We start from the raw sequence: 24411 nt of genomic DNA on the forward strand, positions 1-24411 counted from the left end.
TGGACAGATCAAACTTGTAAGCTCTAAAAATTTTGTTCTTCTTTGCCGTCCAGACTGCTCTCCCATGGAAGAAACGCGTGTTCCGATCTCCTTCTTTCAGCCAATTAATTCGGGAGCGTTGGAGCCACAACATTTCCTCTCTATACAGAAGCTCATTCAGGAAATCAAAGGCCTGACGAATTGCACGACTGTCAGACCAACTCAGATAGCTTCTTCCTTCCTCTTTCGATTTCTCTGCCAACATTCTTGCATTTGAGTTTACTCCAGGAGTGCAGTTCAGTCATCACCTTACACAAGGACTTGTTAATATCTCCCAAATCCGATTTGATCCCCACGGAGTCCCACACTTCTTTGATTACATCACTGCTCTCGAGCTCTCTTTCCCAAAAGATCTCATAATGCAGGCATTTGCGCCGATTCCGTTGTATTCCCGGCAAACTGAAATTCAACACTATTGGGCAATGATCAGAGCAAGGGCTTACCAGGTGTACAACCTGCGCATCTTTAAAAATGTCTCTCCAGCGATCACCGGCTACAACACGATCTAATCTAACTTTAACATTATTCCACCCTTCTCTTTTATTGTCATATGTGTATGGAACCCCAGAGAACCCAAGATCCTGCAGCCCACACACCTACAGTGTGTCATGGAAATCTTGCATTTGGTTTTCATTTCGTTTCCTCCTTGAGAAGTGCTCAAATTGCCATAAGACTTCATTGAAATCTCCCAACACAATCCATGGCAGATTAGATGAGGACTTGATAGAGTTCAGTAAGGACCACATACGGTGTCTATTCTCCACCCGTGGTTCCCAATAAACAAAGGTCACATGCCACATAGGATCATTCAGAGACAAACACACATACGCATCAATATATCTTTCATTCATTCCTTTTATTTCGACATGAACAGACTCATCCCAAAACAGAGCTAAACCACCACTCATTCCCTCACAACTGACACCAGAACATCCTTTCAAGCCTAATCTATTACGGAGACGTCTCACCTTCTCTATCTTCTGACGAGTTTCACACAAAAAGACTATTTTGGAACCTGCCTCGTGAACCAAGGCACAAAGCTCGCGAACTGTCGTAGCGTTGCCCAAACCACGACAGTTCCAGCTCAGGCAACTCATTGCTCCTGGCGGGATCCTATCATAGGACCTGCCAGTTAGCCAGCAGCCCCAGGGCTGGTCGCTTCCGAATCCGCCACAGCTATCCCATCCCCCTCAATCTTTTTAAACCGCTTCAGAGCCCTTCCTATGCCAACCGAGCCCGGTACATCCGGTTGCTTTGCCTCTATAGCTTTCCTGAACTCCAGCAAAGCCTGTTGCACTCTCCCAACTTTCTTCATCTCACCCTGATCTGGTGTTCTCTTTTTATGAGCACTAGAAGTTTCATCAGAAAAAGTCTCACCAAAGGAAGCAGGTTGGTGAAGGTTTACCATAGCAGGAATCATATCACCTAGGGGTCTCTTGTCAAGTACCATATTAGCTGGATTTAACCCTCCCTCTGAATTCACCTTTAAAGAGTCCCCCGTGCGCTTGGGCGATTTACTGGTAACTTTCAATTAAGGGTCTAGCTTGCTAATAACGCATCAGTCGTGGCATCTCCCTTCTTCTCTCTGGATTCAAAATCATCATGAGCATCCACCCTGGATGGAATAACCTCATCCCATTGTTCATCATGGGATTTCCTCGACGAAGCAGAATGTGAACTACCAGCTCCATGGAACACCAGCTTACGGGAAATATTCGACTGGAGGGAAGGCTAGACAGTGCTGATCTTTCGCTCAAAGGCTTTTAACGGCGAGCATCTCAAATCACTTGAGAACTGAAAGGGAGCATCACTGTCAGCAACCTTTTTCTCGCGATCCTTAACTGAATGACCAATGTAACCGCAGATGAAGCAGAAAAAAGGCACCCGTTCATATCTTACATCAAATCTTTTGACAGTTTCATTACCCTGGGCATTTATCTTGATAGCAATCTTCTGTTTCAGGGGCTTGTTCACCGATAACTCCACCCTAATTCTGAAGAAGTCATGTCTATTACGACCATCAACCTCGACGTCCACCTCCCTAACATGTCCAAATTTCCTGCCATAGAGTTCACCTCTAGCTTTTGTCATCAGGTCTAGGGGTAGATCATAAATTATGATCCAGATGGGAACCACCTCCAAAGGAACCTTAGAGGGGGAGTCAGCCCAACCAATAGGGCATCTCCCTTGTGTAGCCATGGGCCAACCTGTAGGACAAATTTATAGTCACCCTCAGACTTGAAGGAGATAATGAACAAGTTGTCACGCAGTGATTTGTAGTTCATATCAGCCCTCAGTCTCCAAGCCCTACTCATGCCATCAAACAGGGCCGTTTGATTTGGAATTCTCATTGAGTAAAATCTCGCCAGAGTAGTCCATTGAGCAGCTTGCTTCATCTCATCTTCCTCTATGTTCACTTCAATTACATCATCTTCCTCTTCAAGATCCTCCCCAGCAGTAAAAGCTCTAGGCCCCTGACGGGCGTCGTCGGAAGCACTAGTCTGTTTCAGAGGATTGCTCTGTTCGCCATGACTTGTCGGCAGCCGATTCAGATCACCACCACTCTGCAACACACCCCCCAACGAGGGAGCAATGACCAGCGCCGATTCCAGATTATCGGCCATGTCACCGTCGGTCGGCTTCGGGCGGGCAACTTTCTTAGCGAAAGTCCCTTTATCGCCCCCACCAATTGACGACGCCATGATGAAGACCTTGTCAACTCACCGGACGGAAGACGCACAACCAAAACACGGAGACTGGAGAAGTTGGGAATTATGAGGCTTAGCCCTAGATCGGATATCACTTAAGAACAAACTCCCACCCGAGTCCTTTTCTCTTACGTCAACAGACCAGGGAAACCATGATATGGAAAACCCTCTCAAGAAGTTTCGCGTACCAAACTAGTCAAATCTTTCTCTGTTACAGAGATATCCTGAGGATCTCTAAGTAGGAAACCCTAGCAAAAACCTGCCTCGGGAGAGACAAGTTTCCCATAACAAACTGCCTTGATGAAAACCTGAGCCGAGATCCGCCCGAAGATTGCGAATTCTCATAGATTGATCGAGAGACATAGCAGGCGAAGACCCTGCAGACATCCAGAGTAGATCGGAGAAGAACTCCATCCAAATCCATCCTAGACGGTCAGGCGAGGTGGCCGACCCCCGATCGTCCAGGAGTCACCAGATCCCAGAGATAAACCCTAACATCCTAGGGCTGTAGAACAACCAATGAAATTTAATACCCTTCCTAGCTAAATCTGAAATGCAAATGTACGTAAAAGGATTTTGTGATCACAAATTAAAGTCGCTCATATGATTTTCTTAGGAAATATTGGTCCATGCATTACGGAACAAAAATGAACAAACATATTTGGTTTTGAACCATGCAGCTAGACCTAGGAATCCTAGACTGCTGGGACAATATAATATAAAGTAACAGTACAAATCAGTTACTCGTCAGGTTTCGTAATTCTTAACATTTTATACAACTATATGATTTTTAAAATATATGTTAGGGAGCAGATACTGTCGACGAAGCTGCAGAGCATGCCAGGCAGTAGAAACGGCATGGGAGTTCTTCCGGAGGGGTGGGCGGCATCTCGTCCAAGTTTGATGGCTGGAAGAGAGGAGACAGGGGGAGGAGGATATTTTGGTCCAAATAAATTGATAAACACGGTGAAGGGGTATGCAGTTGCATATATCTTATTGCTGTAAAATTATGATGGCGTCGTTACAAATAGATAAATTGTAATGATATTTTTTAAAATTAGAAAATTTATAATGGCATGGATCCGATTAACCCTATAATTAAAGACTATAGGTCAAAACAGAACTACTCCCTCTATTCCAAAATGCTCCAACACTTGCATCAGAAAATAAAAACTTTAGTAAAGAAAAGACCAAAGTAACCCTTGAAATAATATTGCTGGATATGTATGTAAAGGAAATTGAAATGCTAAAACTTCTAAATTTACGGAACGAGGATAAATAAATCAACTTATCTTGGAATAGATGGAATACAACTTACATGTTACGAGCAATTTACTATGAAACCATCACTTGTTATAAAATTTATCGTCTATATTGTTCTCTTCGAATTCTCACAACAACACGCGCCATGTGCCATGTAGTCACGATAGATAAAATGTCAATCATATCTACCAAATAATAATAAATGCCATCAACATCTTTGATTTAGGACTTGGGATTCATTCCCATAGTATGAAACAAATATATTTACTTCATCTCTAGGGGATGATCATTGGGCAGTAAGGTTGAAGGCGTGTATAAGTGGTGAGGTAGATCTGTGATGTGTATGCATGCAGTGTCTCTCTCAAACTCCATTACATGTTGACAATTATGTATAATTCATCCGGAGAAAAAAAAATAATACAGTAGTAGTTAGGTTGTAACAATCGCGCAAGCTAGTCTCATAAAACCAGGGATCTAGTGCTGATACTATAATTTAATGAAACGAGCAACACGTGTCCATAAAAAAATTGGTATAAATTCTGCAAATCATCTGAACAGGGGAGGACCCCAGTTTTATGTTTCTCCCAATTTCCTTTTTTTTTTCTTAATTTCCTACAAAGCTTTGTCTGTCTCTGCTCACACACCATACAGCTATAAATGGGTCATGTGCCACACACAATAGCTTCACAGAGCAAGCCAGACAGATCAATAGTAGCATTCATAGTACCAAGCAATCTAGCTAGCTGATATTTTGAGTTATCCCAAGTGATGGCCAAGGCTGAAGTTGGCCATAGAGTTTGTGTTACAGGAGCAGGAGGATTTGTTGGTTCTTGGGTAGTGAAGGAGCTCCTTCACCGTGGCTATGTTGTGAGAGGAACAGCAAGAGACCCCTGTGAGACTCTACCAATGTTAATATGTTATCAATATTTTGTGTAGCTATATCATCACAAAAACAATTAATTCTTACATTTATGCTCTAAGTACAACCAGTGTTAAATATATATTGTTTGAAACAATTTTAATTTCAACAAGCTCATTGCCAAGTTATGCTAGTTGATTATAGATGGTTTGAAAGTTAATTAATTAATTGCTTGCTACTATCTATCTATATATGCCTGATAATTTGCATTTTGTTGTTATGAAGCTGCTCGGAAGTACCCCCATTTGCAAACACTTGAAGGAGCAGCAGAGAGGCTATCTCTGTGCTACGCTAATGTCATGGACTACAACAGTCTCCTAGTTGCATTTGATGGATGTGATGGGGTCTTTCATGTTGCATCACCAGTATCCAATGATCCAGTGAGTGTACAATTTCCTTTTCAGCATCATTTTTTGTACTCACTCCATTTCAAAATATAAGAATTTATGTGTGTTTTCCAAGATATATCTAATTAAGATAGAGGGATGTCTACATATATTTTGAAAAACACGCAAAAAATCATATATTTTCAAATGGATGGAGTAATATTTATGGAATCATATGAAATATAAAAAAATGCTCTATGACAGCATTTTTTCATGGCAAATATGCAAAAAAAAAACATTTGCATATATTAAGCTGAAAATCAAACGGTGTATATTAAGCTTCAATTTCGTAATATATTGAAAACCAAATATCTTGAAACAAGCATTCATTTGCATAGAAAGCTTAAATTTCAAATTATATATCACATAGAAAGCTTAAATTTCAAGATTTGATGAATACTTGTTTCCTAGAATGGTAAATATATAAAGAGTGGAGTAGAACGTATATCTTCCATTAAAAAAAATCTAATCCTAACTACGAACCAGTAAAAGTGCTCGTATTGATAGGGTTTCTTTATAATACATGCTTGGAGATAAGTTTATATTTTTATCTTCTCCTTTAGGCAACTCCACCTCCTAAATGCATATAAACTGCACAAATACAGATGACACACAATACATGGTACATATACATATTTTTCTGTTGAACCACCGGTTTAATAAATTTTGTTAGCATTGAAATTTGTCAACCAACTAATTAATAAATGAATCGACATCTAAATGCAGCAATTTGTACCTGTTGCTGTTGAGGGAACCAAGAATGTGATCAACGCTGCAGCAGACGTGGGTGCACGTCGTGTGGTCTTCACGTCTTCCTACGGTGCTGTACACATGGACCCAAATAGAAGCCTCGACACAGTTATGGACGAGAGCTGTTGGAGCAACCTTGACTTCTGCAAACGAAAAGGGGTAAATTTCGAAAACGCAAAATGCCATACATATGTTTATTGTACAACTATTAATATTTTGTTGTAAATGCATGCTCTATGCCTAGAAGTGTTATAGTTTTGTTCCACCAAATAATTCTTTCTTCATTACAATTTCATACCACCAAGAAACCTCCACCATTTAGTTATTTTTTTACTGAACGCTCATTTTGCGATGTCATCATCCTCCTCACCCATGCCGCGTCTAATCTTCGTCCATGGCTCACCATACTTGTCTAACGAGAACAGCTCAGTTGGTAGGGAGGGGTACCAAGAGCAAGCCATCGGCCTAGCTAGGTTCTAAGTCCATCTCATCACAAGTTATCTCAGTATTTTCTTCAATATCAATAATTGATACTAAATATTTTCTTAGCGTCAGTTGGTAGAGCTACCAAGAGCAAGCCATGCATTGGCCTAGCCTCGAGTCCTTCTCCACCATAAGTTATCTCACTATTTTCCTCTCTATTAATAATTGATACTTAAGTTCTTGTTAGTATCACACATTTTTCGTTTAAAAAAACGTACATGTCTAGCTAACATCCTGGCCAGGGTTTTCAAATTTGATTTTGACCAAAATTTCGGTCATTTTGGTTCTACTGAAATTTCAGTATTTCCGGCACTCGTCGGACCGATTTTTTTTTTTTTGAAAATTTAACATAACAGAATTTAACTAAATTTTGACCAAATTCGCAACGAATTGAGAAAAACCGAAAATTTCAGCTGAGATAATCACTTGCCGGGGGATCCAAAATTACCGAAATTTCAGAAATTTCGAACAGAAATTGCAATCCCTGGTTCCTCCTTTATGTGCAGCTCAACCATTGGGGTTTCCATGCCAGCAACCGCACTAGCGGCTGATTATTTCTTTCTTTTTCTTTTTTAAGGAAGGGAGGGCACAACCTCCCCACATTTCTAGTAGAGAAATATAAGCAATTCAGAGTTTAACTTCCCCTAGCTCTATCTCGGATATCATAATGGTGCCATCCCACCATTTTGACATCAGAGCAGCTAACGCAAACTAAAGAAACACAGCATGCATAAAGAAACTGGGGGGAAAAAAAGATAGCGCGCCATGGCTATTTGTTGGGCATCAGCATCATCCCCATCACATCAGAGAACAAAAGGACTCAGTAATTTTGCATCAGATTCCAGCTTCTCATCACAGCAAGTTGGCCACCTCGTAGCTCATTGTGTCCGTGTGCAGATCATGATCATACCTCCAGTCTTCTGCTACTTCCTCTCCACCCGAAGATTGACTTGAAGATTTCATTTGCCACCTTCTTCAGGAGCTGAGCTCCCCAAATAATTATTCCCTTGTTTTCTGTAGAATGGCCCCCCAGAATCAAGTATAGAACAGCAGCCTATTGGATTTATAGGTAGTTATTCTCAAAAACAAACATTCAAACATTTAGATTTGTTGAGATCACTATTTCTTTCTTTTATCTGCCATAGATGGCTTGTACCGTGGCCGTATAGTTCTTAGGTTTATGGCATGTAGTTGGTGGCACAAACGTACATAGAGTCCTGATAATGAGTCTTGTGATTGTGCATTAATTAGGTCAAAATTAATTAGCTTGGAAATCATGTACATGTTTAGGTTGGCAGTCGATGTCAATGTCATTTTCAGATAAACAAATTAGTAATCCCTGAAATGTTGAGTGACAGCACTGTCAGTTTCACTAGCGCGTGTGTAAGGCGAGGCACGAGTTCGGCATTGTGATAGGGAAAGATATGCGGAAACAGATGAGAAAGGCGTAGCGAGGGTGGAGTGCACTGGTATGACAGGGAACTGTGGGGGATATCAATTAAGTTGCATTGCATCAACCGTCTCTACTCAAGAGCTTAAATTAATTAATTAAATGATAAGAACTGGAGGGCATTTCATTTAATTTGTGAGTAAATTGTATGTAAATTCACTCAAAATGATAGCCAAAAGTACTACACTTTCTAGTGCACTTTTTAGTACTTCAGACACAAGTAGATACCAAAATTTAGGCTACAAAATTTGGCCATCTTGGTGCCTCCAAAAGACCACAAATTCTCTTTATTTATACCCCCAACAAGAGTACTTTGATACTAGATCTTGCTGACTGATGGACAAATCTGTATCAAATAGGTTTTGGGCCAAAAAAAAAAGGTGCACAAATCTAGATGAGATCAAACATCCAATGAATTGAACAATATTTTAGAAAAAATCATTCACCAGATAAATCGAGAAATACTAAATGGGGTGTTTTTTCATTGGTACTAAAGTGAACACAAGCTTTTAGTGGTATAAAAGTAAACATGTAACAAATTTGATGTTATAGAATCATATTTTTCTCTTTTTTTTCCTAAAGTGATGTATTTTTTATGTAACTTTAGAAGTAAAACCACAAACCCTCCTCTATGCATCATGGCCGGTGAAAAAGGGCATCTTCAAAAGTCAAAACCAAATAATTAATAAGTAGACCATTTTTTATAGCTGTCACACCAAATTGAATCGATTAATATTTCCTTTAGCTTCATAACAAATAATTTTCACAGGACTGGTACTCTTACGGCAAAATGGTGGCAGAGATCACAGCAGTAGAGCAAGCATCAAAGAGAGGGATACACCTGCTAGTCGTTGTTCCTCCAGTGACAACAGGTCAGATGTTGCAACCAACAACAAACCTGAGCTCCCACCATTTCATCCATTACCTGAATGGAACCAAGAAAGATTTTCCAAATGCTGTTGCGGCATATGTTGATGTGCGGGATGTAGCGCGTGCACACGCACTGGTGTATGAGAACCCAGAAGCGAATGGACGTTATCTATGTGTTAGTGCCGTGCTTCACCGGTCGGAGCTTCTTCGGTTGCTTAGAGAACTCTTCCCACAGTATCCAATCCCCACCAAGTAATCAAACTTCAGTATTTTCTAAAGATTTTGAATATTTCTTGAAGAAATCAATCACATTTCATAGCAATATAGCTCGGATTTTGTTAAAGTTGATAGAAAATAATTTGCAATTTACTAATTTTATATATTTTTTGTTATTGCTAGGTGTGATAATAAGAGTAGACCGTTGATCAAACCTTACAAGTTCTCGAACAAAAGGCTGAGAGACCTGGGCCTCAAGTTCACTCCCATAAAAGAAAGCCTCTACAATATGATCTTAAGTTTACAGGAGAAGGGGGACCTACCTACTACTGTTGTACCTCGTGCTTCCCTTTAGAATATAAGAAATTCCATTAGTTTAGTTGCAACCTTGTTGTACTTTTTAATTGGGTTGGTTGAGTCTAAATGGAATACTATCAGTCCAACACGTATGGGACACGAATTTAATATATTTAATAATTCCAATAATAAATGGCACATGTGCCGGTGGTTGATTTGTAACTAGCTGCTTCAGCCTGCTTGGCTCACTTCAGGGTGTCGCACGAACATGATGGTTTCAGGTTAGAACCGCTCCTCAGAGATCTTCACTCCACATGGTTTGCCTTCGTAGCATGAAAACATGGCATTCTCCATTTTGATAGAGTCTAGGGAGGTTCCAAGTTATTTCTGTGCCACTATCTTTTTGTATAGATAAACAAAGCAAACTTGCCCAAGCATAAGTACTTCTTTCCTAACCTAAGTCAAATTAGCATAAACATGACATATCTAATGCATATAAAATTATTGGAAGTCATAAGCACCATGAATTAAACATAAAATACAAACCACACCGAAATCGACTCCTCCTTTGTAGTTTACTGGTTTGACCATGTGATAGACAGTCTAACCAGACCTATTCTGCAAGTATATGAGCCTCATACTGGTAAGACAGCTTTGCATACCAATCATAAAAACATAAAACTCCTTGATTCAACTACTCCACATACCAGTTGGACCAACAAAGGTTGGCCAGTCCAAGCACCATCCACCAACCTGTCTAACCAACCTCACCTTTCCAAACTGACCTAGAGCACAACTCTAGTTAGATCGCCAATGCCCTAACACTTTGCTACTATAAACATCATTTTACAACAACCACAAGAATCATCATCACAACCAATTGTTCATGATGACAATAGTTTCACATCACTTATCTTCATGTACAAGTTTTCTAGGGTAATCCACATTTTAAATTGTACAGATCCCCTTTAACACCACAAATAATATTTGTTGGAAATGCACTATTGTATGTATAAACTTTATGGCAACTCAAAAAGTTTTCACATCCATACATGTGCTATAACTCTTTTATCGTGTCGATGGACTGCTAGACATGGTTGGTAGTGGAATCTTCTCTAGGTGACCCATTTCAAATATGGTGTTAGTTTTGCTGACATGGTCGATTGAGAGCTCGGCAACACTGCCAGCGTGACCATGCTCGAGGTCTAGGCATTCTTGCAGTTTTGCCACAACATCAGTCATCATAGGCCGATGTGCCGAAGCCTGTGCGGTGCACTTTAGTGCTATCTCTGTAACCTTCCAGACACTGTTGACATCATAGACACCATGCATGCATGCATCCACCACAGCATCAATGTTTCCACATTGCAAGCGTTGTTGCGCCCAATGGATAAGACTGATTGGCTCCGGGGTACGGAGGATGGGTGACTTCCCTGTGACTAGCTCTAAAAGCACCATACCAAACCCGTATACATCACTTTTGGTTGTTGGCATCATTGTTGCGTGATACCTACAAAAAAAAGGCAAATTAATGTGGTTAGTGGATATTATGGAGTCTAGCTTTGGTGGTAAGACTTTGAATATAATAGATGAAGAAGAATTTGGATATGACATACTCAGGATCAATGTATCCAGGTGTTCCAACAAGTATACTTGTTGATACATGTGTGTCACTATCATGGTTGAATGCCTTAGACAAGCCAAAATCAGCGATCTTAGCCTCCAGTTTCATGTTAAGTAAGATGTTGGTTGCCTTGACATCCCTGTGAATGAGGGGTGGGCTGCACCCTTTGTGCAGGTACTCTAGCCCTGCAGATGATGGGAACAACATATATTCTAGATCACATTTGAGAACTATAGAAACAGAAAATGGTCTCCACATATATTGGGGTGCTTACCTTGTGCAGATTCAAGTGCAATTCGGAGTCTCTCTGTCCAGGTTAAGTTCCTCTTGTTGCGATCTCTTCCTGCATGTAGTATTTCAACATAATGAATTTTATGGACCAACTGCTCAAATTAATTATCATATGGAAGAATAAGATTGTTATTCGATACCTGCAATATGTTCTTCCAGGGTTCCTTCAGACATGTACTCATAAACAAGTGCCATGTACTCTCCATCCTTGCAGTAACCAATCATCGAGACAAGATTCTTATGATGTATCCGGGTCAAAATCTGAGCCTGAATAAGCAATAATGAACAATGATTTTTTTTCCTTGTCCCAAAAAATGTTGGGAGGACCTGACATAACCAGATCAGGCTAACAAAAAATATTAAATTTTGAGTGGGAGGGAAGGGAGGCCGAGGAGGAGGAGACAGAAAGACATTTATGCCGATTTATTTTCAAGATTCTTACTCATGCATCAGTCATCAAATTTCAATGAGGGATTTCTTGGCCCAAGTTCATTTCAAACAAGATACAAGAGACAAACATAATTGAACAAATTCTACCTCTCTAAGGAACTCTTTTACACCTTGATTCGACGATTGAGACCGCAATTTGACAGCCACTTGAGTGCCCTCCTCCAAAATACCATAGTAGACATACCCAAACCCTCCTTTGCCAAGCACTTGCTCAAAGTTGTTTGTTATCATCTGCAGATCCTTATATGTGAATCGACGGTTTTCAAGCTGAATCGAACCATGTCCATAGCTGTCACTTCCATGGGAATGGCTTGTTGGCTCACTATGTGGATTGACAATATTGTTCGCTGAGCCTTCAATTTATAAGTTAAAAATAAAAGAACTAGCATTAGTTGAGGTCAGGGATAGGTAAGATCTAGAATTGAGACCCATACAGTTAACCTATTTATGCCAAGGCTTACCTTTGGTTTTTCGTCTTAGCAAGCAAAATAAAACTAACACTAGTATCATCGTGACTGCAACTATAGGGACAGAGATGTAGATAGCTAGTTTGGGCTTCCCATTTGGAGAGGGACAAGTGTCATCGATGCAAAGGTCTGGATTATTTTCATATCTAACAGAAACATGATAAAATAGTTGTTTTTAATAAAATTTTGATGTATAATATAATTTTGAACTAACGTTACAATCAACAGAAAGGAAAGGGATAAGGGGAGGACCTTAGATCGAGTAACTTATTATGCACTCTTTTGAGTAGTTCAGAGGGAATTGATCCACTGAGCTGGTTACCTGTTAAATCTCTAGAAAGGAACCACATGCTATTGGTGTGAGAAAAAGGATGATGTATGGGGGTAATAAATAATTAAAACAAAACATGAAAGACATACAGCACTTTCAGTGAGGATAATTGTGACAGGGCCTTAGGAATTGAGCCGGTCAATAAGTTGTAAGAGAGATTCCTGCAATATACTTATATACAATTATTCCATTTTTTGTTTCAAAAATAGAAATGCCTGATTGGAAAAGACAGAGAACACTGTACGTACAAGTATTGGAGAGCATTGAGATTGCTGAAGGAAGACGATATATCACCATGCAGACCATTGAATGAAAGGTTTCTGTAAATTTCTCGGTGTATGCATGTCAGTTATACTTTCACTAGTTACCTTGATTCTAGAGTACTCTAGAAAAACTAGTCCCTTCATATGGATAATGCTTGTTCTTTTGGAAAAGGCTGATGTTAAACTTTAAAAGTTCTTGTCCAAAATGAAAAGTATTATCAAACCACATAATTTTCTCCACTTTATCATGACAGTGATAATTTTCAAAATTCGTTCATGTCTGATCTAAGGATTGTAAATTGAGGTTTGTTAAACATATCGCCTTTGATGCCCCTATTGCCCCCTAAATCATTACCCCCAGGGCACCATGGGAAAACCTCCTGTCGATTTCCAAATGCACACAAAAAAGAAGAAACGGAAATTACAATATTAGAACTTTTAAGATTTTCCATAATGTTTTCATGAACTCTAGAAACAAATTTAATTCTTTTACCGAAGTTAAACTAAATTTGATATGAAGCAATCAAGGGATAGTGTAGGGCTTGTTAGGTTTGAAGCCAATTTTTTCCCTGTCAAACTATTGGTAGTGCCAAAACCTTGGCAAGTTTTGTCACTTCCAAATTTTATAGTACTAAAGTTGAACTATTATAGGAAAAATTTGACACCAACCAAATATGCATTTGCCACTATTGAAGTTATCAAAGTTTTGGGAGGGCAAAAATTGGCATTAAACCAAGCAAGCCCATTGACTGACACAACAGATATTTAAATTAGCATCAATAATGATTTATGTAGAAGTGGTCAGTCAAAATAGCTGAAAGTCATTTTTCTCTCAATAATAGGCAAAATAGAACTTTTTAGGGCCATTTTGGATTGATGCCAAAATGTGCCCTACCAATTGTTTGGCAATTTAAATATTAGTTTGATTGGTTTGGATTAGAGCTAAAGCATTGGCAATGCCCATACCTAATTTGGTAGCACTCTATAACTTTCTTCACTATAAAAAGCATATTGGTAGCAAACCAAACATATATTATATAAACTCTACCCTACCAAAAATTGGTAGTGTCCTTAGATCAACCTAACAAAATGCCGGATAGAATCTCGAATTGTAATCTTAGACTGAGTGTGAGTCAGCAATACTAATGGTTGTGTCATATCGTCGGTCAGGAATTGTTGTCGCTCAGCAAAAATATGTTAGTTGGTAAAAACAATGTCGGTTGGCAAGTTTAAACTACTAGGGTTAGGTGGTCGGTCGGCAAAAATATGTTAATCGGAAAATGTCACAGGGATGTTTTAGGAAATTAAATAAAAATCAAGAACATAAAAAAATTAAATGAAATATTAGGGCAATACTACAAGGAATTAATTTTCCACAAATGTAACAAGTCTTCTAACATGTACTTACACGCCTGTGATTGTTGGAGAGCTAGAAATAGCGTAGCTACAGGTCAACCAGTCCCATGCTAGTGTCTTTGGAACACATGGGTCACCCATCCAGCTCTGCTTCACCTCATACTGCTTCTTGATCGCCGTGATACCAGATACTGTTTACATGGTGCAGCTTGTTAAGTTTTGAGCAAGATGTAAGTAGATAACGTATTGATGTGTACCACACGCCTTTTAGGACCACACTGCAAGGTAATATGCTAAACTGTTAAAATGCTACCTCTTCGACCCCTTCTTAATTAGCAATGAGGTAATTAGAGAGATGCCACACATAACAGGTTCCTATTTTTGTTGCCCTTGAGGGAGATATTACATGCTTAAGACCTTGCTCAGGGCATTTGGAGGGGAATAATTTCACACTATATCAAGGCGTGAAATCAATCCTCCTGAACTATGCCCTGTTCAGTTATGAGGGGATAGAAGCGGATTGAGGGGGAATAATTCCACGTCACAAAAGGTAAGGAATAATTAAATTCCCTCCAATTCATTCCTCTTAGTAGGGATTAACTGAACAATACATAAGCTTTAAATTGTGATATTGTACTTCGAAACTAGCAAGGTATAAAAAATAAATTTCTTGGATGACCCTGAATTTTCACCATATCCCTTACCAGAATTTTGCATGTATTTCATACCACTGAGTTTCTATATTGGCCCCCTCACATGCTCATTTTGTTAGTTGACTGTTGCTAGAACATCAGATTTTTTCCTAAAATGATCACATTGCCCTAGTTATTGCCACGATGCTATAACCATCCTCACTAAATAAGAATTTTGAATTATAAGAAATATTGGTGTGCCTCAAATACACGTTAACTGGTATTTTGAAATTTTCCATTGAACTTGAAATGCAAAATTTTAAATAAAATAAACAAATTTGAGCATGGATGAAATAGGGACCGAAAGTGAATATATAATTATGGAAAAATCCACAATTTTTAAATTGAATATTCATTCAAAAAGTAATTTTCAAATTTGATACAGAGTTTCATAAATCTCTAATATTTCAATGGTTCTTTTAATTCATCCCTTACTTATTTTCATAACCTGAATAATTCCTACATATCATATTTGTAACTTCTACTTATATGCCAAGTGTTCATTTCTAAAAACCAAACCATCAATTCTTGATCCATTAGAGGGATGTGTATATGTAAGTGAAAGTTCAAATGCTATTAATTTGGTTTTGATGATTAATGATAAATCCAATTACATGAGACTAATATTTTCATAAGCATTTCTTTGTCTACTAATCTCATATTGATATGAAAGTGGAATATGTGAGAGGTAGTCTACTAGTCTCATATTGATATGAAAGTGGAATATGTGAGAGATGATTTCCGGACTTCATATGAGTTGAGACAGAAATGTTCACATGCATGGAGATCAAGCTATATGTATCACTCTTTCTCTCCGTGCACATATTGATATATTCATATATAATATTTTCATGTGTTTACATAAGCATATGAGACTAATGTTTTGTTTGAGTCTTTTATCTTGTTTAGTTTCTTTATATTGAGAACCTGAAGATCATGAAGATATACATTAATTTTAATGTCTATATTTGATAAATGCCTTCTATTCTTGTATAGGATAAGCTCCTAATGTTTCATTCCTTTTATACATACTCTTGATTCACACAAACATTTTGTATGCATACATTTAGGGGGAGCAAATCCTATACTTTAGTTATGCATGTAATTGATCCAAGTTATTCACTTTTATTTAATTGGAATCTTTACATTTGAGCATATGTTTGAGTATATGACACTTGTTGTGTTGATTAATACTCATCATTTATTTATATCCTTTTATATATGCGATCGGTTGGTCAACATGTGGAGTTTGACAACCAGATCATTGAGACTAATAATTTCACTGAGTTGAATGAGAAAAATAGGTTCCAAGGGTTGAAAATGTGTTGACGCTCAAGTGATATGATTACACCTAAAATACGAAGAATAACAAAGTGGAGATATTGAAGAGGTGGGATACGAAGTGGCTACTATGGCAAGACACTGAAGGGCAAGCGATGCTCTGTCGCGATAGACCATGCAGCGGTGAAGGGCAAGCAAAGGGCTTGGCGCTGAAGAACCAAATCCGGTGGTGAAGGGCGAGTGACGGCTTTGTCATGATGGACCATGCGAGACCATTTGAAGCTACAAGTAACCACATCAATCATTTGAAGAATATACAGTGAAACGGTTTTGGCGTTGCCATCCCCTTAAGACAAAGGAAGGAAATAGAAAGAAGACATTCCTATTGGTATAATTCTCTTCCTATTTATATTTGAGTATAGGGATGCGGTACTATTAAGAGGATGCAACGTCAATGCGTTTGTTTATGTCTCCATGCTCAAAGTGACCTTTCATAGTGCTACCTTGAGAGAAACCCAAGCTTTAATCTATCCTTTGAGTGGTTTTAGACTTTTTTTTATTGAGTTGGGTAGTCCTCTAAGTGAACTTTCCATAGAGTCTAAGATCATCAAAAACGGACTCCCGAGCAAAAAGTTATGGTCGTTTTACTCTGTGCTTTTCGGAAATTCCGAAAAAATATCAGACGTTCCGAAAATTGCTGCAAAACTGAGTTATAAATTTTAGGAAGTTCCACATTGATAAAATCACATTGATACGCATTAGACATATATGTTAAAACACTCACTTGCAGAAAAGTATCAATGTAACAATAGAATAAATTGATAGCTTACAATTGATAAATGTAAATATATTATATTAGTTATTTAAAGCCTCTTGTTTAAGAACCCAAATACATGAAACCACCATCCAAAACCACCTTAGAGGATAACATAAACGGTATTGCAGAGTTTGGTGGGTTGTATGTTTGGCTTTAAAGTTTAAGGTGCCAAATGAATTTCCATCTAAAGTTTAGGGAGTATTTCGACTTTTTCTTATGTCAACAAACAAGAGCCGAGAGAGATGCACGGTATTACACAGTTACAACTTACTTGTGAGAGAAAATCTCATTTACTGATCATAACCATGTTGATACTTGTAAATATACGTACCATCTTTGGCGTATGTGGGCACGTTGGTGGTAGGGATGACCGAGAAAATCTCCAGGGCGTTGATGATGGGTGGCATCGTCGAGTTGGCGGTGGCACGGAACGTGAGGTTGTACCGGTTTGAGCCCCGGAAGGGCACGGTGTTGTAGTCGGCATCGGCGTAGAGGTAGTCCGGCATCATGCGGTCCAGCCACTCATCATTCAGGCTGATATTGAACGCGCGAACGGCGTTTCCCTGGACAAGCTGCAGCTCGGAGAAGTGCATAATGGCGATGTACCCTGGCGGAGGGTCGCCGGCGGAGGCGGCGCTCGGATCGGCGGTCCAGTAGACTTCGATGCTATCGGAGGCGTTGCGCGGCGTGATCGCCGTCTGCATCACCGCCGACGGCACCTCGAACAAGTCCTTTGCCACGTTCTGCACTGTCTTCGTTGTCGATACCTCCACGTATCTCGTCGTGTCGATCAAAGGCCGCCATCCTCTGTCGCGCGGATCATCTGGGTACCTGTGCTTGACCATTTTTAAACGAGGAATTAGCATGTCTTGTCATATTGTCCCAAAAGACTTCTAGTTTAGGTGAATACTGAATAATGTCCTTTTAGATGGAAGGAGTATACATATATTAAGTACACACAAAGGCTGCGTTCGATTGACGAGGTTATTGGTTAATTTTTGTGGCACGCGAAATAAGATAGGTTATTAGCTTGTAACTAATCGAGTATTAAGAAATTGATTTATTTGATTTTTTAAGGACCTTCAATCACTACTTAAAAAAATATTTTTTTCCAAATGGTCAAAACCTATTTTTGCGTACCGTTGAGCCGCGCTACCCAAAAGTGTTTGCAAAAATCGCTATTTTTTATGCGGGTCGAGCACCCGCACGAGAAAATCCAATTTTTGTGTGCGGATAATTATGTCATCCGCATGCAAAATCAAAAATCTGAAAAGAATAAGAAAATAAAAGTATGTCGCCGGGCTCCTCCCGCCGTAGCCACTGGATCTGCATGAGGGATGGCCCTGCCACTGCCGCTATTGCCCCTAGCCTCCAGCGCGGGTTCCTCCTGCCGCTGCTGTTGTATCCACCGCTGCCGAGGTTGGGGGGCGCCGGATCTGCCGCGCTGCCTTGAAGCCTCTCCACAATCGCTGTTTGAATCCTCCCAACTATCACCGGCGCTAGATCCTCTGCTACCGAGGTTGGGGGTTTCGGATCCGTCGTGCTGCCTTGAAGCCTCCCCATAGTCGCTACCTTGAATCCTCCCCACGGTCAGCGGTGCTGGATACACCGCTGAAGTTAGAGAAAGGGAGGGGAGGAGTGGTGATAAGGGGGAGAGAAGAGTGTGAGAGTGGACAGAGGATATGGCTGTGGTGGGAGAGCAGGAAAAAATGGTGTAGGAAAAAAGTGTGGGGCCCACGTGCTCTTCATGTAGCCCGCATGTGAAAATTTATTTTTTCATGCGTGTATCTTAAGTGTTCCGCCTGCCAAAATTGATTTTTGCATGCGGAACTCTTAAGTAGCCGTATGCGAAAATAGAGGTCGATTTTTACAGACGTGACATGTTACGATCCGCTTGAAACATATAGGGGTCCTTGTACGGAAAAAAAACATTTCTTTAGTATGTATATGGAGAATTTTCAAAAAAAAAAGCACCAGTTAGCTTAAAAGTAGTATGGGAAACATTCTGAAGAGAAACGAGGAAGTTATAATTTGAGGTTCAAGGATAGAGAACTGAGGAAGTTGTAATTTGAGGTCGAAGGATAAGATCATGATAACTGCTACCTTCCGGTACCTCACAAAGCACCGTAAAAGATACCCTGAAGTCTGAATTCAAAAGCAAAAATCTTATCCTCACCAGCTCACCTGATGAACGTATCAGTGGGGCCATAGTTTACCCTGTCGACCATGACCAGGCCTTGCGTCGCATTCGCTTGCGGGTAGAGAGAATTCTTCAGCGGCCTCAGGTCAAGGCCGGAGATGAAGGGCGTCCCGGCGCCAGTGTTGAGGAGACAGACCTGCATCGAGTCCTCCGGCACAACGATGATGGCCTCCGCCGTGATCGAGGCTGCCGCATCCGTGATGTTCACCGTCCTCCAGAAGTTGACGCCGGCGTAGAGATCGAACACCGGCGGCCTTCGGAGGCCGTCGTAGTTGCCATACATGAAGTTGGCACGGACCAGGTACTTGAGCCCCGCCACCAGTGAACTGAACAGTAGCGATGTGAAACAGAAAAATAAAAACAGAGTATCTAAAAATCTGTCACAAGTTTTTCAAATGAAAAATTTTCAGATGTAACAGTATCATAATTATATTATAACTACACTGTAATTACATTGTAACTATACGGTAATTATGATATAACTTATATAAAACTTGTGTTGAATTTGGTTGGTTAGCATCGAAATTTTACCCATTTTTTTTCACTTCATATATAAATTTTAAGACGATCCAATGGTTATAAATCTTGTTTTGGAAGTAAAAAAACTTGCGGAAGTTTTCTAGCCATTCCCAAGAAAAATACTGGGATTCTCAACGTACTTGTAGTCTAATTTTTAAGTAATATAACGGTTAATACGACTAATAAACAGATAAAAATAATTAAATATGGTATCAAGTGTTCGGGAACGCCACTAGACCTGAGCGTGTAGCAGCTCCGCGGCGCGGCACCGGAGGGGAAGCTTCGAACGTTGTCGAAGATCCTGGAGTTCGCCGGCGAGAAGTACTCCACCGATATGTTGTTGTTGGTGCCGGCGTCGGTGAAGGCGGCGTCCGGCGAGTAGGACAGCTTGGTGGCGTTGTCCACGTAGCTGGCCGTCCCTGACAGGCCGCAGTCTATGCTTATGAAACCGTTGCTGTCGGGCTGCGCGCGAGCTGCCTGTAACACGCCGGCGGCGAGGATGATGAGAAGATGTAAACATGACCTTGCGGCCATCTTCTCGACCACCGTCGAAAGTTGTAGCTAGCTTGCTATCTGCCAGCTGACGAAGTGAAATCGTACATTATATACTTGCATTTTTTTTAGCTAGCCTGTCTAAGACAGATTCAAATTGCATATGCTTCTTCCCGGTTTTGATGCTCAGCTAGGCTTTTAACGAGTCAAAGCTCTAGTTAATGACGTTTGCACTTAAAGATGAGAGGTTGGAGTGGTGGTCTTAGAAAACAACTACGATACTCCTACTCTTGATATTTAAGAGAGAATCTATTATATATCATCGAGTTTGTTATAGTTCAACAATTTATCACTGAATTTTTTCTCTTTTTCTATAATATACTGGCGACTTTATCAATTGATTTTTTTTTAGTAAATTATGTTTAGGGCCACCTTTCATTACCAAAGTTTTACTTTGGAATTTTTTCACTTTAGGCTACGTTACTTTACCTTTCTTTCACTTAATTTGGACCACCCCATAAACTTTTTAGGTATACATAAATGACTTTTTCAACTTTAGACACATTAGCAATCTATAAACCAGTAATCTTTTTCAACTTACACAGGCAATTCTTTACAACATTATAGAGTATATGCAGCTACAGAAAATGACTTGAAGTGGTCCAAAGTGCACCAAAGGTAATCTTACCTAGTCCAAAGTGAAAATATGAGTTAGAGGATAAGTCAAAGTGAAACTTTGGTAACAAAAGGTGGACCAAAGTGCAATTAACTCATTGTTCTACCATACGCCATTAGGTTGAGCTTATTTTTCAATAAAGTAGTAAAATTTGTAATTCAGGAAGGTGATAGTGGGTCCACGTCTAGCATAATCTAGTTGCCGGTAGCTTGAAGCTGCTTAGTTTTTTTTTTTCAAGACATGAAGCTGTTTGGTTAGTGGAGGACAGATGATGCTAATTAACTAATCAATTAGATCACTAACTGACCAGGTAAGCAAGCCCATCGATCGTTGGCTAACCACGTCAGCACGCTATGTATGTAAACACTTCGTTACAGCGTAGCACGCTGAAAATTGTCACAAAGTCAACGACATAGTAAACATACATAAGAAACCTGACAAGATCGATCACTTGTGTTACGTGCATTAAAGTCAAGGTGAACATACGAAGCCAGCGCGCGCCGCCGAATTCAACTTGGTGATTGTGAAGGCTTGTTTGACTTCGAGTCTTGAATATGCGAATTCTAAAGATACTATTATTGAAAAACATTACATGCCGGAGAAAACTATACATTTCTGGGGTCTATTCTATTCAGTTTATTTCACTGCTAGGAAAACGATTTTCGCAAAACATATGTTGTTCACTAAGCAGGCAAGTATGATTTTTTGGCACGAAACATCCACATGCGCATGCAATATGGGGGGACGGGAGGCGAGATGGCCATTCTCCTGCGAAGATACATCTCACCAGACCAGGTGGACAATTTAAGGTGTCGCTGTGAAAATATATATTCACAAGCGGCAACTTAAATCATTCGACTGAGATAGCTTATGCATATAGCCCTCTTCCTCCTCGAGCCATATAGCTTTCACAATGAAATCGACTCCTCATGCCAGTACGACTCTTATGCATACCGATCATCAAAAATATAAAACACTTTCATTCAACTGCTCGTCATATCAGTCAGACCTACCAAGGTCGGCCAATGCAACCACTATGCACCAACACATCTAACCGACACCACCATTCCGGTCTGACCTAGAGCACAACTCCAACTCCGGTTACACCACGGAGCCCTGACACTTCGCTAATACAAACATCACTTTGCAACAACCACAATAATCATCATCACAGTTCAATTGTTCATCATGACAATACTTCACATCACTTATCTTCATGTACAATTTTTCTATGGTAATCCACATTTTAAATTGTACAAATCCCTTTTAACACCACAATTAATATTTGTCGGAAATGCATTGTTGTATGTATAAATTTGATGGAAACTCAAAAGTTTTCACTTCCATACATTCGCTGTAACTCTTTTATCGTGCTGATGGACCGTTAGACATGGTCGGCAATGGAACCCTCTCTAGGTGATCCATTTCTAATATGGTTCTAGTTTTGCTGACATGGTCAATTGATAACTCAGGAACACTACTTGCATGACCATACTCGAGGTCTAGGCATTCTTGCAGTTGTACCACAACGTCAGTCATCGTAGGCCGTTGTGTTGATGCCTGTGCGGTGCACTTTAGTGCTATCTCTGCAACCTTCCAGACACTATTGATATCATAGACACCATGCATGCGTGTGTCCACCACACCCTCGATGTTTCCACATTGCAGGCGTTGTTGCACCCAATGGATAAGGCTTATTGGCTCCGGTGTACGTAGGATGGGATTCTTCCCTGTGACTAGCTCTAAAAGCACCACACCAAAGCCGTATACATCACTTTTGGCTGTTGGCATCATTGTTGCGTGATACCTGCAACAAATTAGGAAACTAATGTGGTTAGTGGATATTCTAGAATTTAGATTTGGTGGTAAGACTTCGAATAGACAAAGAAGAACGTTGGATATGTATGGCATACTCAGGATCAATATATCCAGGTGTTCCAGCAAGTATACTTGCTGATACATGTGTGTCACTGTCACGGTTGAAAGCCTTGGACAAGCCAAAATCAGCAATCTTAGCCTCCAATTTCAAATTAAGTAAGATGTTGGTTGCTTTCACATCTCTGTGAATGAGGGGAGGGCTGCATCCTTTGTGCAGGTACTCTAGCCCTACACATGATGGGTACAGTTGATGTTCTATATCACAATTGAAAGCTATACAAGTAGCAATGGTCTCCACATATATTTGGGGTGCTTACCTTGTGCAGATTCAAGTGCAATTCGAAGTCTCTCAATCCAAGTTAAGTTTCTCTTGTTGTGATCTCTTCCTACATGTAGTATGCAAAATTATGAATATTATGGATCAACTGTACAAATAATGATCATAGAAGAATAAGATTGCTACTTCATACCTGCAATATGCTCTTCAAGAGTTCCTTCAGACATGTACTCGTAAACAAGTGCCATATAATCCCCGTCCATGCAGTAACCAATCATGGAGACAAGATTTTTGTGATGAATCCGGGTCAAAATCTGAGCCTGAATAAGCAAGTACGAACAATGTTTTTTACCTTGCCAAAATAAATGTTGGAAGGAGCTAACATAGTCAGATCAGGCAAAATCTTGTAAACAGAAAAAATGAATCGAGTATTTTTACTGAACTTAAAGCCATTTGATCACATGAAAACATCTCATGACATTATTGCAATCCTTAACCATGACGTTGAGTAATGCATCACTCATCAAACAGTGGGGAATTTCAATCAAGATACAAAGACAAAGTTATTGAACAAATTCTACCTCTCCAAGGAACTCCTTTACACCTTGATTCGACGATTGAGACCGCAATTTGACAGCCACTTGACTGCCCTCCTCCAAGATACCATAGTAGACATAACCAAACCCTCCTTTTCCAAGCACTTGCTCAAAGTTATTTGTTATCTTCTGCAGATCCTTATATGTGAACCGACGGTTTTCGAGCTGCATCGAACCATGTCCATGGCTGTCGCTTCCGTAGGAATGGGTTATTAGCTCATTATGTGGATTGACAGTATTGTTCGCTGAACCTTCAATTTATAAATGAAAAAAAAACTAGAATTAGTTGAGCTCAGAGATAGGTAAGATCTAGAATTTAGGACCATAAAATGAACCTGTTTATGCCAAGGCTTAATAATTACCTTTCTTTTTTCGTCTTAGCAAGCAAAACAAAACAAACACTAGTATCACTGTGACTGCAACTACCGGGACAGAGATGTAGATAGCTAGTTTGGGATCCCCTTCTGGAGACGGGCAAGTTCCATTGATGCAAAGGCCTGGATTATTTTCATATCTAGCAGAAAGATGATAAAATGATGCTTCCAATCAAATTTTGAGGTGTAATGTTGATCCTAAATTGCAATCAAAGGAGGGGAAAGAAGATGGAGATACCTTAGTTGGAGGGACTTATCTTGGGCTCTTTTGAGTAATTCAGAGGGAATTGATCCATTGAGCTGGTTTCCCGACAAATCTCTAGAAGAACCACATACTATTTGTGTGAAAAAAAAACTACACAACGAAGCCTAAAAATAAAGAAAAGTTGCAACACTCACAGAACTGTCAGTGAGGATAATAGTGACAGGGCCTCAGGAATTGATCC

General features: G+C 39.8%; 3 protein-coding genes across 3 annotated transcripts in view; 1 reads left to right on the top strand and 2 right to left on the bottom strand.

Moving 5' to 3' along the window:
* Window positions 1–4687: 4687 nt before the first annotated feature.
* LOC127783572 (cinnamoyl-CoA reductase 1-like) lies at window positions 4688–9745 on the top strand. The gene is made up of 5 exons (XM_052310759.1): window positions 4688–4902; window positions 5155–5309; window positions 6042–6224; window positions 8768–9120; window positions 9268–9745. The coding sequence occupies exons 1-5, from the start codon at window positions 4779–4781 to the stop codon at window positions 9437–9439; spliced, it is 987 nt and encodes a 328-aa protein (XP_052166719.1). The 5' UTR covers window positions 4688–4778; the 3' UTR covers window positions 9440–9745.
* Window positions 9746–10449: 704 nt separating this feature from the next.
* LOC127784681 (probable LRR receptor-like protein kinase At1g51890) lies at window positions 10450–20224 on the bottom strand. Its single transcript, XM_052312026.1, has 13 exons — window positions 19911–20224; window positions 19138–19479; window positions 17285–17784; window positions 14216–14354; window positions 12793–12864; window positions 12634–12705; window positions 12466–12546; window positions 12208–12359; window positions 11834–12099; window positions 11437–11563; window positions 11280–11348; window positions 10998–11190; window positions 10450–10891 (listed from the first exon to the last, which is right to left on the bottom strand). The coding sequence occupies exons 1-13, from the start codon at window positions 20204–20206 to the stop codon at window positions 10450–10452; spliced, it is 2751 nt and encodes a 916-aa protein (XP_052167986.1). The 5' UTR covers window positions 20207–20224.
* Window positions 20225–22037: 1813 nt separating this feature from the next.
* LOC127783570 (probable LRR receptor-like serine/threonine-protein kinase At1g51880) overlaps window positions 22038–24411 on the bottom strand; it is a 7267-nt gene continuing 4893 nt past the window's right edge. The window contains exons 5-12 of the mRNA XM_052310758.1: window positions 24365–24411; window positions 24204–24284; window positions 23954–24105; window positions 23577–23842; window positions 23189–23315; window positions 23036–23104; window positions 22754–22946; window positions 22038–22647 (exon numbers count right to left, since the gene is read on the bottom strand). The exon at window positions 24365–24411 is cut by the window's right edge and continues 25 nt beyond it. Coding sequence (XP_052166718.1) covers window positions 22206–22647; window positions 22754–22946; window positions 23036–23104; window positions 23189–23315; window positions 23577–23842; window positions 23954–24105; window positions 24204–24284; window positions 24365–24411 — 1377 coding nt within the window. The 3' untranslated portion in view covers window positions 22038–22205. The remainder of the gene's footprint in view (window positions 22648–22753; window positions 22947–23035; window positions 23105–23188; window positions 23316–23576; window positions 23843–23953; window positions 24106–24203; window positions 24285–24364) is intronic.

This window comes from Oryza glaberrima, chromosome 9 (assembly GCF_000147395.1).
Source record: "Oryza glaberrima chromosome 9, OglaRS2, whole genome shotgun sequence".
NCBI lineage: Eukaryota > Viridiplantae > Streptophyta > Magnoliopsida > Poales > Poaceae > Oryza > Oryza glaberrima.